We start from the raw sequence: 13966 nt of genomic DNA on the forward strand, positions 1-13966 counted from the left end.
ATCGGAAAATGGCGCCTTTTTTTATTTTATTTTTTTTTTTATAAACCAGAAGTAAATAATGCCTATAGGTCAAGAGAGAATCAAAGTATAACCAAATAACCTATAACTCTCAATAAGCTATATAAAACAATACTTTATTAATTAAAACCATAAAACACAACCACAGACATACCAACACTAACAACCGTGCTCTCTAGCTAATGTCCTATCCTGGGGACACTGGATGCCTACTGCCTAGCAGTGGAGGTTGGCACCCTACATATAAACGAGATTGGCGCCCCCACTCAACGACGACTTACCCTAAATCTCCTATTACTGCCCTATATATAGATGTGTAACAACCGGGCAACCAAATATCCAACAGGAAATAAGATTAGGGTAAATAGATATCAGTAATCAGAATTACCCACTGGTAAGTAGGGCAAAAAATATATATATGTTTTTTTGATAGGGTGAGAGACACAGACATACAAAGTGCAAAATTAGTGCAGAATAAAGTGCTAAAAAAGTGAACAAATATTCCTAGCTAAACTGCTCCCTAGCCTCAGTACCTGCCTTGCTGTGGAGGTTGGCACCCTACTGTACAGCGGAATTGGCGCCCCCACTCTGCGACGGCTGTCCCTTGGATACCCTGGGGTAGCTCAAAGCAGTACCACAAACTCATATAAGTATATTTGATAAATTTATATCAGGAAAGGCAGAAATAGATGAACACACTGATTAAATAATCAGTACCACATGCCACAGGCTGACAATGCACCTATAGAGTGTATAACCAAATCAAAGATATCACAACACTCATATATATAATTCCATATGAATTATTTTTGAGAGACAGTTCTCTCAAAGAGGCTGTTATCCCAAGAGACCAATCATATAACACTCTTATATGGGACTATCTGCCTCATTTATAGTTCTTATCAAGATTATTTTGGCACATATATATGAATAACAGTGCAATGGAGCAGTAGACTAGAAAGGGTACTCATCGTAGTTCAGAAGATGTCATGGTGCGCCTCTACGCGTTTCACCTTACGGATCATCAGGAGGCTTTGATGTATGGAAGTGTTATATGATTGGTCTCTTGGGATAACAGCCTCTTTGAGAGAACTGTCTCTCTAAAATAATTCATATGGAATTATATATATGAGTGTTGTGATATCTTTGATTTGGTTATACACTCTATAGGTGCATTGTCAGCCTGTGGCATGTGGTACTGATTATTTAATCAGTGTGTTCATCTATTTCTGCCTTTCCTGATATAAATTTATCAAATATACTTATATGAGTTTGTGGTACTGCTTTGAGCTACCCCAGGGTATCCAAGGGACAGCCGTCGCAGAGTGGGGGCGCCAATTCCGCTGTGCAGTAGGGTGCCAACCTCCACAGCAAGGCAGGTACTGAGGCTAGGGAGCAGTTTAGCTAGGAATATTTGTTCACTTTTTTAGCACTTTATTCTGCACTAATTTTGCACTTTGTATGTCTGTGTCTCTCACCCTATCAAAAAAACATATATATATTTTTTGCCCTACTTACCAGTGGGTAATTCTGATTACTGATATCTATTTACCCTAATCTTATTTCCTGTTGGATATTTGGTTGCCCGGTTGTTACACATCTATATATAGGGCAGTAATAGGAGATTTAGGGTAAGTCGTCGTTGAGTGGGGGCGCCAATCTCGTTTATATGTAGGGTGCCAACCTCCACTGCTAGGCAGTAGGCATCCAGTGTCCCCAGGATAGGACATTAGCTAGAGAGCACGGTTGTTAGTGTTGGTATGTCTGTGGTTGTGTTTTATGGTTTTAATTAATAAAGTATTGTTTTATATAGCTTATTGAGAGTTATAGGTTATTTGGTTATACTATTTTTTTTTTTAGCAAAGTTTGGAAATTTTTTTCACCACTTAGATAAAAAAAAACCTAGACATGTTTGGTGTCTATGAACTCGTAATGACCTGGAAAATCATAATGGCAGGTCAGTTTTAGCATATAGTGAACCTAGCAAAAAAGCCAAGCAAAAAACAAGTGTGGGATTGCACTTTTTTTTGCAATTTGACCGCACTTGGAATTTTTTTCCTGTTTTCTAGTACACGACATGGTAAAACCAATGGTGTCGTTCAAAAGTACAACTCGTCCCGCAAAGAACAAGCCCACACATGACCATATTGATGGAAAAATAAAAAAGTTATGGCTCCGAGAAGAAGGGGAACAAAAAATGAAAATGCAAAACCAAAAATCTCTGGTCGTTAAGGGGTTAAACTTTCCTTTTATTTTTTTGGCCATTTCAACCTAAAATAGTCAAATAAAAAGGCCCTCAAACACGATTGCTGCATATTTGTGCTGATTTACTGGTCGGGGGCAGGGAAAGCTGTGTATCCATTCCGATAATGGTGAAAAGTTGTTTTTGCTCCTTTTTTAAGATTTAGATGGAAGAATGGTATGTGCTGTATTTTAATAAGCTGTGATTCTGGATCCTTCCTTTTAGGTATCATGAGAGCAGTCAGATGAGTTCTCTGGTGGAGACGTTTATAAGTAAAGCCAGCGCGCTGCAGCGGCAAGGACGGGCCGGACGGGTCCGCGACGGCTTCTGTTTCCGACTGTACACCAAAGAAAGGTAAAGAGGATCGTTCACGAAATCCTGGTTCTTGTGCAACTAATGTTATCTGAAGTTATAGTTTAAACTTTATTACATTGACTAGTCCTAAAGGGTTAACACCAGCTTTGCACTCTCTTAGGTTGCCCACTATAGATGGGTGTATAAAAAAAAAACATCCAGTTATTTTTCTTAGCAGGATCTCACTCTCTGCCTCCTTCTATTTCTCGGCTTTCCTTGTGCTGTGGAAGCTACTGAGCTTTTACCAAGCTTTCTCCTGCCTGCACGCTTTCCTCAAGACGCGGGTCGTCCAAAATCCTGGCCACGTCCCAAGTACTGTACGGCGGCTCTTCGGTAGCGCAGGTTCCCAGGGGCCGTCCTGTGCGTTTCACCAGTAAGACGGAGGGGTTATGTTCCTTTAAATAGACTTTCCAAAAATTGTCACTGTGGCCCCTAAGCTGGGATTAGAGAGGGTGGAGGAGCCGCCCATCGCAACCAACAAGATTCCTGCTCTCATTTTTCAAAAGACCCGTTAAAAAACAATCATAGGAAACCATGGTATTGAAGGGCGCGTCTTTTGGCGCCTTGTGGACAGCATTGCATGTAAATTATAAAGTTGCTATACTCTACTAATGCCAGAGAAATGTAAGGAGTAATAATGGGTTTTAAAGGGGTAGTCCACTGCTGATCAATCACTTTTGATTGCACCACATTTGCTGAATGAAAAAAAAGATTTACCTCCCGGATTGAGCTCACTTGTGATTTTGTGACTTTGGTTATGTCACGAGAGCGCTCGGGCCTATCAGCGGCACTTGGAGCAGAGGAGGTAAAGGTTTCCTTTTTATTATTTTATTCAACACACCGCAAGGGTTCGTTAAGTAGTGGACAACCCCTTTAAATGTATTGGTGTTTTAGGCCATGTTCACACTTTGCGGTGTGCTCTGCGGGTTTATCCCGCAGCGGAATTGATAAATCTGCAGGGCAAAACCGCTGCGGTTATCCCTGCAGATTTATCGCGGTTTGTTCCGCGGTTTCCGCTGCGGGATTACTCCTGTACTATTGATGCTGCATATGCAGCGATATGCAGCATCAATAGTAATGATAAAAATAATAAAAATTGGTTATACTCACCCTCTGACGTCGCGATCTCCTCGGCGCTGCACTCGGCGGTCCGATTCCAAAGCTGCTGTGCCGAGAAGGACCTTCGTGACGTCTCGGTCATGTGACCGTGGCGTCATCACGGTCATGTGACCGCGACGTCACCACAGGTCCTGCTCGCACAGCAACTCTGACCGGACAGCCGCGGGCAGCGCTGAGAGGTGAGTATAGCATCATTTTTTATTTTAATTCTTTTTTTTTTTTACACTATTCATGCTTCCTAGGGCCTGGAGGACAGTCTCCTCTCCTCCACCCCGGGTAGCAACCGCGCATTATCCGCTTACTTCCCGCAACGTGGGCACAGCCCCATGCGGGAAGTAGGCGGTTCAATGCATTTCTATGGGTGCAGAATCGCAGTGATTCTGCACAAAGAAGTGACATGCTGCGGGTTTTAAACCGCTGCGTTTCTGCGCGGTTTTTCCCGCAGCATGTGCACAGCGGTTTGCGGTTTCCATAGGGTTTACATGTTAATGGAAACGCTATGGAAACTGCTGCGGACCCGCAGCATCAAAATCGCCGCGGATCCGCGGTAAAAACCGCAAAGTGTGAACATGGCCTTACTATGTTTATGTGTATCTGTTTGGACACAATACATATTAGTAAATCACGTGACTTAGGTCGCATACATACAAGCCAAGGGCATAGAGGTGGTATATAAGGGGTTAAAAAAGTATTCCCATCTCCAAGATCCTATTCCAATATGTAGTAGGTGTAATAATAATATTAGCAAATACCTCCAGTTAGAAATGTAGTATGGTTCTTCTGATTCTCTGTAGTTAACCCCCATGTACTGGGCATTGCAGTAGCTTAGGTATCCATGGTTACGACCACTCTTATAGTTAGTTAGTTGTTAGTGGTCACAACCACGGATACCTAAATTACTGCAATGCCCTGTACATGGGGTAAGCAACATAGCGAATCAGAACTATACTACATTTGTAATTGGACAAGGTATTTGCTAATATTATTATTACACCTACTACATATTGGGATAGGATCTTGAAGATGGGAATACCCCTTTAAGGAATATTTATAGAGCGGTAAAATCCAAGAACATTTTACCCCTTGTGCAGGGCAATGCAGTAGGTTAGGTATCCGTGGTTACGTTATGACCACTAACAACAAATATGAGTGGTTGTAACCGTGGAATAACTAACCTACTTCAATGCCCTGCACAACGGGTAAGAGACATAGCGAATCTGAAGAACTATACTATATTTCTAATTGGAGTTATTTGCTAATATTATTATTATTACACCTACTATATATTGGGATAGGATCTTGGAGATGGGAATACCGCTTTAAGAAAATCACCAAACAGCAGTTATGTGAAATCTCAATAACAGGTAGTACTCTCTCTGCCCGGATCTGCTGCCTTTGTCTGTGTTTTGGCTGCAGCAATACCATCATGTTGACAGCGCACGTCACCACTGCAGACAGTCGCTCAGCAGCTTGTCGTTTATGTATTGGTATGGCTAGTGAGCTCAGTGAATGGCTGCAGCGGTGATGTGTGCTGTCAGTGTGATTTTGTCATTGTACATGGCTGCGGCTGTTTGGGGAACACTTAGATTTCCTCAGGACTATCGATCCTCCTTCCAGCCGCGTCTCCTGTAATGTACCGCACGATCAATGTGACCTGCATGTTTCTCCTCACAGGTTTCACAGCTTTATGGATTACTCCGTGCCAGAGATATTACGGGTCCCCTTAGAGGAACTGTGTCTCCACATCATGGTGAGGTCTGCCACATTACTAATCACAATGCAGAAGCCTGGACGTAATGTATCGCTGCCTCCAGCGTGTAGACGTGGTGTAACGGCCGGGTGGTTAGCGTCTGCAGTCTCCCCCTATGATAAATACAGAATGTCCTCCTTATCAGCCAATATTCACACTACAAACCAGGCTCGATCTGGAGACTGTAGCTAAAGGCCGGTTTCACGCCTGCGTTAAGGTACCTTCACACTCAGCAACTTTACAACGAGAATGACAATGATCCATGACGTTGCAGCGTCCTGGATAGCGATCTCGTTGTGTTTGACACGCAGCAGCGATCTGGATCCCGCTGTGATATCGCTGGTCGGAGCTAGAAGTCCAGAACTTTATTTCGTCACTGATGACCCGCTGTCATCACTGGAGCGGCGTGTGTGACGCCGATCCAGCGATGTGTTCACTTGTAACCAGGGTAAATATCGGGTTACTAAGCGCAGGGCCGCGCTTAGTAACCCGATATTTACCCTGGTTACCATTGTAAAAGTAAAAAAAAAAACCAGTACATACTCACATTCTGATGTCTGTCACGTCCCCCGGCGTCCACAGAGTTAAAACTGCTTTCGGCAGGAGCGCTGCTAATGCCGCGCTGCAGAGAGCTTCCCTGCACTGACTGTGTCAGCGCCGGCCGTAAAGCAGAGCTGACTGCCGGAGCTGACACAGTCAGTGCAGGGAAGCTCTCGGCAGCGGCGCGTACATTGGTAACCAGGGTAAATATTGGGTTACTAAGCGCGGCCCTGCACTTAGTAACCCGAAGTTTACCCTGGTTACCCGGGTGCTGCAGGGGGACTTCGGCATCGTTGAAGACAGTTTCAACGATGCCGAAGTCGTTCCCCTGATCGTTGGTCGCTGGAGAGCTGTCTGTGCGACAGCTCCCCAGCGACCACACAACGACTTACCAACGATCACGGCCAGGTCGTATTGCTGGTTGTGATCGTTGGTAAGTCATTTAGTGTAACGGTACCTTTAGGAAAACCAGTTTTCTGTTCCTATAACTGGAAACAGATCCATCACACGACGGACACAAATGGCTCCCGACAGACTGCAGCGCCTATGATTGGGTTTGTTGAATTTCTGTTATGGCGGCGTCCATCATCTTACTGGAGGAACTAGCGCCACATGCTGCTTTTTGTTCTTTTCGGTGAAAATGACAGAATCAGCGATGGAGGCTTGAACCCGGCCTGACTATTAGCAATAAGATTATATAAATACTTTGCTGGCTTGGATATAAGCCGAGGACCAACGCTCCATGGCTCAAATCTTAGTATAAAATCTGTAATCACTCAGTCACATGTAAAACTGCTCGCCAGTTAATCTGACCCCTAAAGCATGCAGGATCCCCTCATATGCAGATGTTGCTTTTGTCAATCTGAGCTGCAGTACCCGGCACTGCCCATGGACAGAAGTGGCGCTGTTTCTGATCATGAAAGCAGCCTTTTTACTAATCTCATACAATGAATAAACGCTTTAAGACCCAAGGCTAATGAAATCAGTGTTCTATGTAATAGCGGTCCTGTGTTTATTGCACACTATGGTTCTTGTTCCTCTGTTGGTAATTCCAGAAGTGTGAGCTCGGCTCTCCGGAGGATTTCTTATTGAAGGCATTGGACCCTCCACAGCTCCTCGTCATCAGTAACGCCATGAGCTTACTGCGGAAGATCGGAGCCTGCGAGCTCGCTCAGCCCCAGCTCACCCCGCTAGGTCAGCACCTCGCCGCTCTGCCGGTCAATGTGAAGATCGGAAAGATGCTGATATTTGGGGCTATTTTCGGCTGCCTGGACGCGGTGGTAAGAATTTCTAATTGGCTTTTTTCTGTCACATGAGAAGACGGGTTCATATAACAGCAGATCTTACAATGGTAACTGGCAATTCCAATCTTAATACATTTTTTTCCACTGTCCAGATGTTATAAAAAAAGTTCTAAAGTTGGAATTAATAGCTGAGCATTCAGCCAACAACACAGCCGCCCCATAGACATGCACGCTCGGTCCGTCTGAGCATGTGTTCTCATTGGAGAGAGGGGAGGAGGTCGCTGTCAGACACTTCTGTCGAGCGCCCGTTTCCCTTATGAACTAAACTTTGGGCAAGACGTTAGAAATGAGAAAAAATATTACTGGTCCAGCGTCCTGCAAACTTCCTCGGCCAGCACACAGATGTCGCCATCCTGAGGGCTTCCTACTATTACTAAGCCTCCACGTCATGGCATCCTGGTCGTCTGTTGCGTGCCTCATTATTGCAGGTGGTCACAAGCTGCACCCAGGATGCAGGTATTCGAGTGCCAGCCTAGGAAGTTCACACCATGTGCCGAGGTCTAGCAATGGTGCCAGGCCCTCAGGATGCTGGCATTCGTGTTTGCACTGTCCTGATGCAGATGTCATGGAGTATCAGAGTTAGAATGCCGGACCAAGAGAATGTGAATTTTCATGTGTACATGACCTCTGATGAAGAACATCTCACAGACCTCGATCGCACATCCGACATTATTGTAAAGTCTATGGACCTTGTCTGAGTACTAAGCCCATGAGCAATACTTCATCACTGATGGCTTCCTAACTCTAGGGGCAGCTGCATTTTAATGACTGTTCCCTTGTGACAGGCAACGTTGGCTGCCACCATGACTGAGAAAACTCCATTCATGACACCTATTGGTAGAAAGGATGAAGCGGACGTGGCAAAGTCCTCCATGGCTCTGGCTAACTCTGATCATCTCACCATCTTCAGTGCCTACATGGGGTAAGTCCTCATTGGAGACATCACAAAGTATTGGGCTACGAGCAAGTAATGCCTCATTGACTATAAGGATTTGTACATTTAGATTTTAGTTATATCTTGATAAAATTCTATTACTGAAGTCACCGCCTCTTTGACGGAAAGATGTGATAGTGTTAGGGTCCCCACGTAGGGATCATTACGCTCCATTGTGAATGTCGCAGCAGCTTAATTGTTAATGCATTAATCAGTCATCTTACACTTTGGAATAAGCTATCTCCGATGATGCAGTTTCTTTCTATTGGAGTCACATCGATGGATTTTACTCCAAAAGACTTGTGTTCTGCACTGATGGCCGCTACAGACACTGCCGTACTATATACCCTGTCCACTGCTTTGTAGACCTATATTTTGCATATCAGATTAACTGGACTTTGTATATATACATGTGTAGGATTCTTGTAGTCTATAGGATTGTGTTATCCCATCCTTCATCACATAGATGTGTTTCTTGCTAGAAATTCCCTCTGTCTTCACAGGTGGAAGATGATCCGAGCCGACGGTTACAGCTCAGAGATGACTTACTGTAGGAAGAACTTTTTAAACAGAAAGGCGCTTTTAACTATAGAGGTATTACAGTGGTTTTCCATTTTAATAGTATGTTGAGTATTAAGATGGAATGGACTAATAGTACCATAAATCAAGATGGGTGCAAGGATGTACCCAAGATAACAGCATTGGGAAAGCTGTGATGGCCGTTCATGCATCCAGTGATTTTAATTGTAGTTATGAAACAATCGACTCTTTACACAACTCCCATAAACTACAATGGAGGTAGCCGCGTGCATGTGCGTCCCCTACGTGTCCTCTTTTCTGAAATGCTAAAAGGAGATCAAGGAATCAGAAAAAGCAGATACATGATAGAAATCCAAGCATGTAAAGATAAAAAAAAAAAAAGATTACATCTTTACTAAAGATCATGAGCGTGGGAATAAGAACAGACCGGAAACCCAGGTAAAATAACATTTAAAAGACATAAAGGTATAATGAATAAAAATAAATGAGGACAAGTCCCTACAGTTAAGCAAAACATGCAAGACCCTTGCCCAATGGCCATACTGCTAGTCCATGGCTGCCGGACCAGAGCCCAGCAAACCTCCTGCGTCTCTTCTGACTAGTAGGCCTCCATGACATGATGCCTGCTCATCAGAAGAGGCGCCAGTGATGCTGCGGGAAGCAGGAGGTGCACATGTAAAATCAGCAGCGATATCCGCCATGTAAATTGACATGTTGCACATTTCACATCCGCAGCACCAGTCAATTTATGCTGAGGATTTTCTGTGGAGCATGTGGATGAGATTTGGGAACTAACCCTAACCTCTAGAGTCATTCATTACTTTGAAGTAAATCTGTGGTTTGCGTGGGGATCAGACAGTTTGCCTCTGAATATATCCTGTGTACACCCGTGCCGATCTTCATACAGCTACGGTGCAGGATGCTTTCTGTAAAGTACATGTCTTACTAATTCCTGTAGGATGTGAAGCAGGAGTTGATTCGCTTGGTGAGGGCAGCAGGCTTCGAATGCTCCAGATCCACAAATGGCGTTCAATCAACTCTGGACAAGAAAGGAAAAATGTCTACAGAGGAGATGTCACTTCTTAAGGCCATTCTGGCCGCTGGTCTGTATGACAACGTCGGGAAGATCCTGTTCACCAAATCCGTGGATATCTCCGAGAAATTGGCGTGCATGGTGGAAACGGCGCAAGGAAAAGCACAAGTGCACCCATCGTCTGTGAACAGAGACCTCCAGACCTATGGCTGGCTGCTGTACCAGGAGAAGGTGAGACGAGCGTCAGTCTGCTTATATAGTGGACATGTCGGTGCCGTCCATAGCATCTCACAGCATCAGGAATCGTAAAGGCCTATTTTACACCATAGCTACTTTCATTGTGTCTTCGGGATCTTCCCAGGTGAAATATTCCAAGGTCTTCCTCAGAGAAACAACTCTGGTGTCCCCCTTTCCGATACTTCTGTTTGGAGGTGATATCGCTGTACAACACCGGGAGCGACTGCTGACCGTAGACGACTGGATCCAGTTTCAGGTATTAAACTTGATTTGTACCATAATGTATTTTGTGTGGTTTTTTTTCCGAAAATAAAGTAATATGGGAATATGGGTATGTATATGGGTTTTTTCTATGACCTCTAACAACTCCGTACACATCTTATAATAGATACAGAAAAAATATCTACCCTGACACTTCTTCCCTTAATCTTTTGCGTTTGTTTGATCAAATTTTGTATCTTATTACAATAAAAAATGAGAAATATATAAAGAAATTTTCTCTGTGACACTCAGGAGCACTACCATGTCCCCCTACTCATCCTCACTGTCTGGTGTATGGCTGCAGCAGAAGCCTCTCCCCTTTGTAGTAGGACAAAATGATTTAGCCTCCCCGCCCCTGGTGAAATATGTATGTAGCTTGTATCTACGTGTGTATTCAAGTCTAGGAAGTCTTGTCACAGCATTCGTTCTGTTTCCCCACACAGGCTCCTGTAAAGATCGCTGTCATCTTTAAGGAATTGCGCGTTTTAATTGAATCTGTCCTAAAGAAAAAGCTACAAAACCCCAAAATGTCTCTTGAAGGTAACTATTGCATTATTTTACATGAAAGCATGTACTCAAAGAAAAAAAAAAGTAATAATCATCCCCAGCCTGAAAAGAGTATATCGTTGTGATGTAACCATCAGAAGGCCGATCACCGGAGCAGTGTGTGAACAGGCGCTGAACCAGGAGTGAATTATGGGGGACACAACCTCAGGACTGGAAGATCAATCTGATGACATTCACATTCGGGCAGATTTGTCCAGGAGAAATTCAATTTGCATTCAATTTATTTCATGTGAATCTATTGTGCCCTGATTGCCAGTAAAAGACATTTACAAAAAACAAACAAATATTCCCTTCTCACCCCTCACCTGTCCCGCTGCCACCACAATCCATCCCTGGCTCGGTCCCTCAGGCTGTTGTCTTCTTCTCTTTATTGACCTGATCATTGTCGCAGGCACAAAAGAGTTAAATCTAAAAAATATATATATATATTGGAGTCAGTGGAGGGCCAGTCGGGAACGGGCGAGGTGAGAATAATACTCTTGTTTTTTTGTTTTTTTTTTTTCATTATAATTATTATTAATATTATTTTTTAAAACATTTGCTAGCCAAAAAATTCCAGCAAGATAACAGACCTTGACATTTTACTGGTTCCGAGCAAATAGGGTTTTTAAAAACCAGCAGATTTTGGTGGTGCCAAACTTTTTGGGAAATTCCGTAGCAAATTAATGTTAGTGTGAATTGATTTGCCCGTCCAGTCCTTGAGGTATGGCGGTTGTCTGTGGCCGCTAGATGGAAGTGGAAGAACCAACTCTTACCTGATGGCATCTGCCACTCTTCTGATGATGAACCGGCCTAGTGCGACGTCACTTGTGGGTCACACTTCAACGATGATGTCGCACCAATCCGGCTAATCAAAAGGAGAGCTGTGAATGCCGTCAGGTAAGAAGCGGTTCTCCAGGCTCCCTTCCTGCGGCTTAGGATTACTCTCTTCCTGCGGCTGCAAATTACTAACATTGCTGATAGACCAGGGCGTGCAAACTGATTCACACCAACCCTACTCGGGGTCAGTGTAGGGTAGGCATTGAAAGTTTGATTTGAGCTGCTTCTTCTACAGGAAAAATGAAGCTACAAGCTAAGTCAGCGATTAAAGGGGTATTAACATCTCCAAGATCCTATCCCAATATGTAGTAGGTGTAATAATAATATTAAGAACTACCCTGAATTAGAAATGTAGTATAGTTCTTTAGATTAGCTATGTTGTTTACCCCAAGTACAGGGCATTGCAGTAGCTTAGGTATCCATGGTTATGACCACTCTTATAGTGACAGTTAGTTAGGTGTTAGTGGTGTGAATACCCCTTTGAGGAAGATTTATAGAGCAGGAAAATCCAAGAACACTTTACATGTATACACCTCCAAAATTGTGCTGTGTCTCATATTCATACAATGAATAAATGAGGCACAGTAGCAGATCAATAGGTTAAAGGAAGTCCGTCACGCCCAAAAATTATTTTAAACCATTTATACATTCACACAGGTGGGACTTAGCTCCTATACAATCATGCCTGCAGTATCGATTTAACTTATTATGTTTTATAAAGCTTTTTCATTAGCTATGTGAATGAGGGATCCTTGGTGCACCCTTGGCGTGGCCAGGAGCTCACTGCATCTTTCCGCCCCCTCAGTTACAAAAATGTTGCACTTCCTCTTTTGTTGATTGACAGCTCTCGCTTTAGAGCCTTTCAGGAATTGATTCCTCAGCTCTGCACACACTGACACTGCAGGAGCTGAACACATGCGCACACACAGTGTTGGTGTGGGAGAGCACTAATCCCTGTCTCCTGTCAGCATCAGCTGCCCGCTACAGTGTGATCCTGTGTGCAGTCGGTGCAGACAGGAGAGGGATGAGAACGTATCCACACACACTGACACTGCAGGAGCTGAACACATGCACACACACAGTGTTGGTGTGGGAGAGCACTAATCCCTGTCTCCTGTCAGCATCAGCTGCCCGCTACAGTGTGATCCTGTGTGCAGTCGGTGCAGACAGGAGAGGGATGAGAACGTATCCACACACACTGACACTGTTGTGTGCTTGGTCCCGGCAGTGTCAGTGTGTGCAGGGCTGAGATTTCTCCAAAACAAACGCTGTCAATCAGCATACAGAGAGGTGCGGAGGATGTTAATTGAGGGGATGGAACGATGCACCAAGCTTCTGCTCACGCCAAGGGGGCACCGAGGACCATTTACATTTCCAAAAAAAAACTATTGTTTTGTTATAAAACAAATCTGCACTACAAGTCAGATTTTTATAGGGGCCAAGTCCCCTATATGAACATATAAATGGTTTTAGTTGAGTTTTGCGGGTGTCCATGGGATGATAGTGGTTTTGCATCATTGACATGAATGGTTGAGCTCCAATACAAGACCCGGCCCTTGGATGAGCACGGCGCGGTCACTTGCTGCCCATTTTGTCGGGGGGTTTGACTTTATCCTGTTGTTCCTCTTAACTGGATTTCTTACTCTGTAGCAATGTCTTCCAGTCTCTGTCTTGGTATTTTACAGACGATGAGATTTTACAAGTCATCAAGGAACTTATCAAAATAGAAAAGTGAAGCCGATATGATTCCAATCCCAAGGATTGCTGTACGAAGACGTCACTAGCCCGGCAGAGACGCGGACATTTAAATCCTGTGGTATTTCAGCTCTGCCATGTGCGACGAGGTTTCTTCCTCTTATCAATGTTGCATGCAGCGTTGAGGAGAATATTAAGAATCACTTTGTTCTGTTCATCTGTTCATGATTTAATGCTTTTCAAATAAAACAGAGTGCCATATTTATATCTGCTGTAGTGGACTATGTCAGTACCACTTCCACCAGCGAACTCTGCTGTTTAACCCAAAAAATGCCACTGTCAATCACTAACAGGCATATTGGAGGCATTATCAGGATGACGCACCGATATCCATAGCCGATCAGCCCTCCTGCCATCTTTGTACTCCTATGAAGCAGAACTTGTGGCTGGGCTTCATAGGAGACCCTTAACCTCTTCACCCCCGGGCCATTTTCTTTTTTCCTCCCCTTCTTCCAAGAGCCATAACCTTTTCTATATTTCCGTCAATATAGCC

The 13966-nt window shown here is 44.0% G+C and overlaps 1 protein-coding gene across 3 annotated transcripts in view; it reads left to right on the forward strand.

The window, feature by feature from the left end:
* Positions 1-13679, forward strand: part of DHX29 (DExH-box helicase 29) — an 84958-nt gene extending 71279 nt beyond the window's left edge. For 2 of the 3 annotated variants that reach the window (XM_077284996.1, XM_077285005.1), the window contains exons 20-28: positions 2486-2614; positions 5408-5483; positions 7079-7303; positions 8113-8249; positions 8765-8855; positions 9760-10065; positions 10196-10327; positions 10776-10872; positions 13404-13678. In XM_077284996.1, the coding sequence (XP_077141111.1) occupies positions 2486-2614; positions 5408-5483; positions 7079-7303; positions 8113-8249; positions 8765-8855; positions 9760-10065; positions 10196-10327; positions 10776-10872; positions 13404-13453 (1243 nt within the window). In that variant the 3' untranslated portion in view covers positions 13454-13678. Of the gene's footprint in view, positions 1-2485; positions 2615-5407; positions 5484-7078; positions 7304-8112; positions 8250-8764; positions 8856-9759; positions 10066-10195; positions 10328-10775; positions 10873-13403 lie in introns of all 3 variants that reach the window. The other variant, XM_077285013.1, reaches the window with a different exon arrangement.
* Positions 13680-13966: the final 287 nt, after the last annotated feature.

Source organism: Ranitomeya variabilis, chromosome 1, assembly GCF_051348905.1.
Source record: "Ranitomeya variabilis isolate aRanVar5 chromosome 1, aRanVar5.hap1, whole genome shotgun sequence".
Taxonomy (NCBI): domain Eukaryota; kingdom Metazoa; phylum Chordata; class Amphibia; order Anura; family Dendrobatidae; genus Ranitomeya; species Ranitomeya variabilis.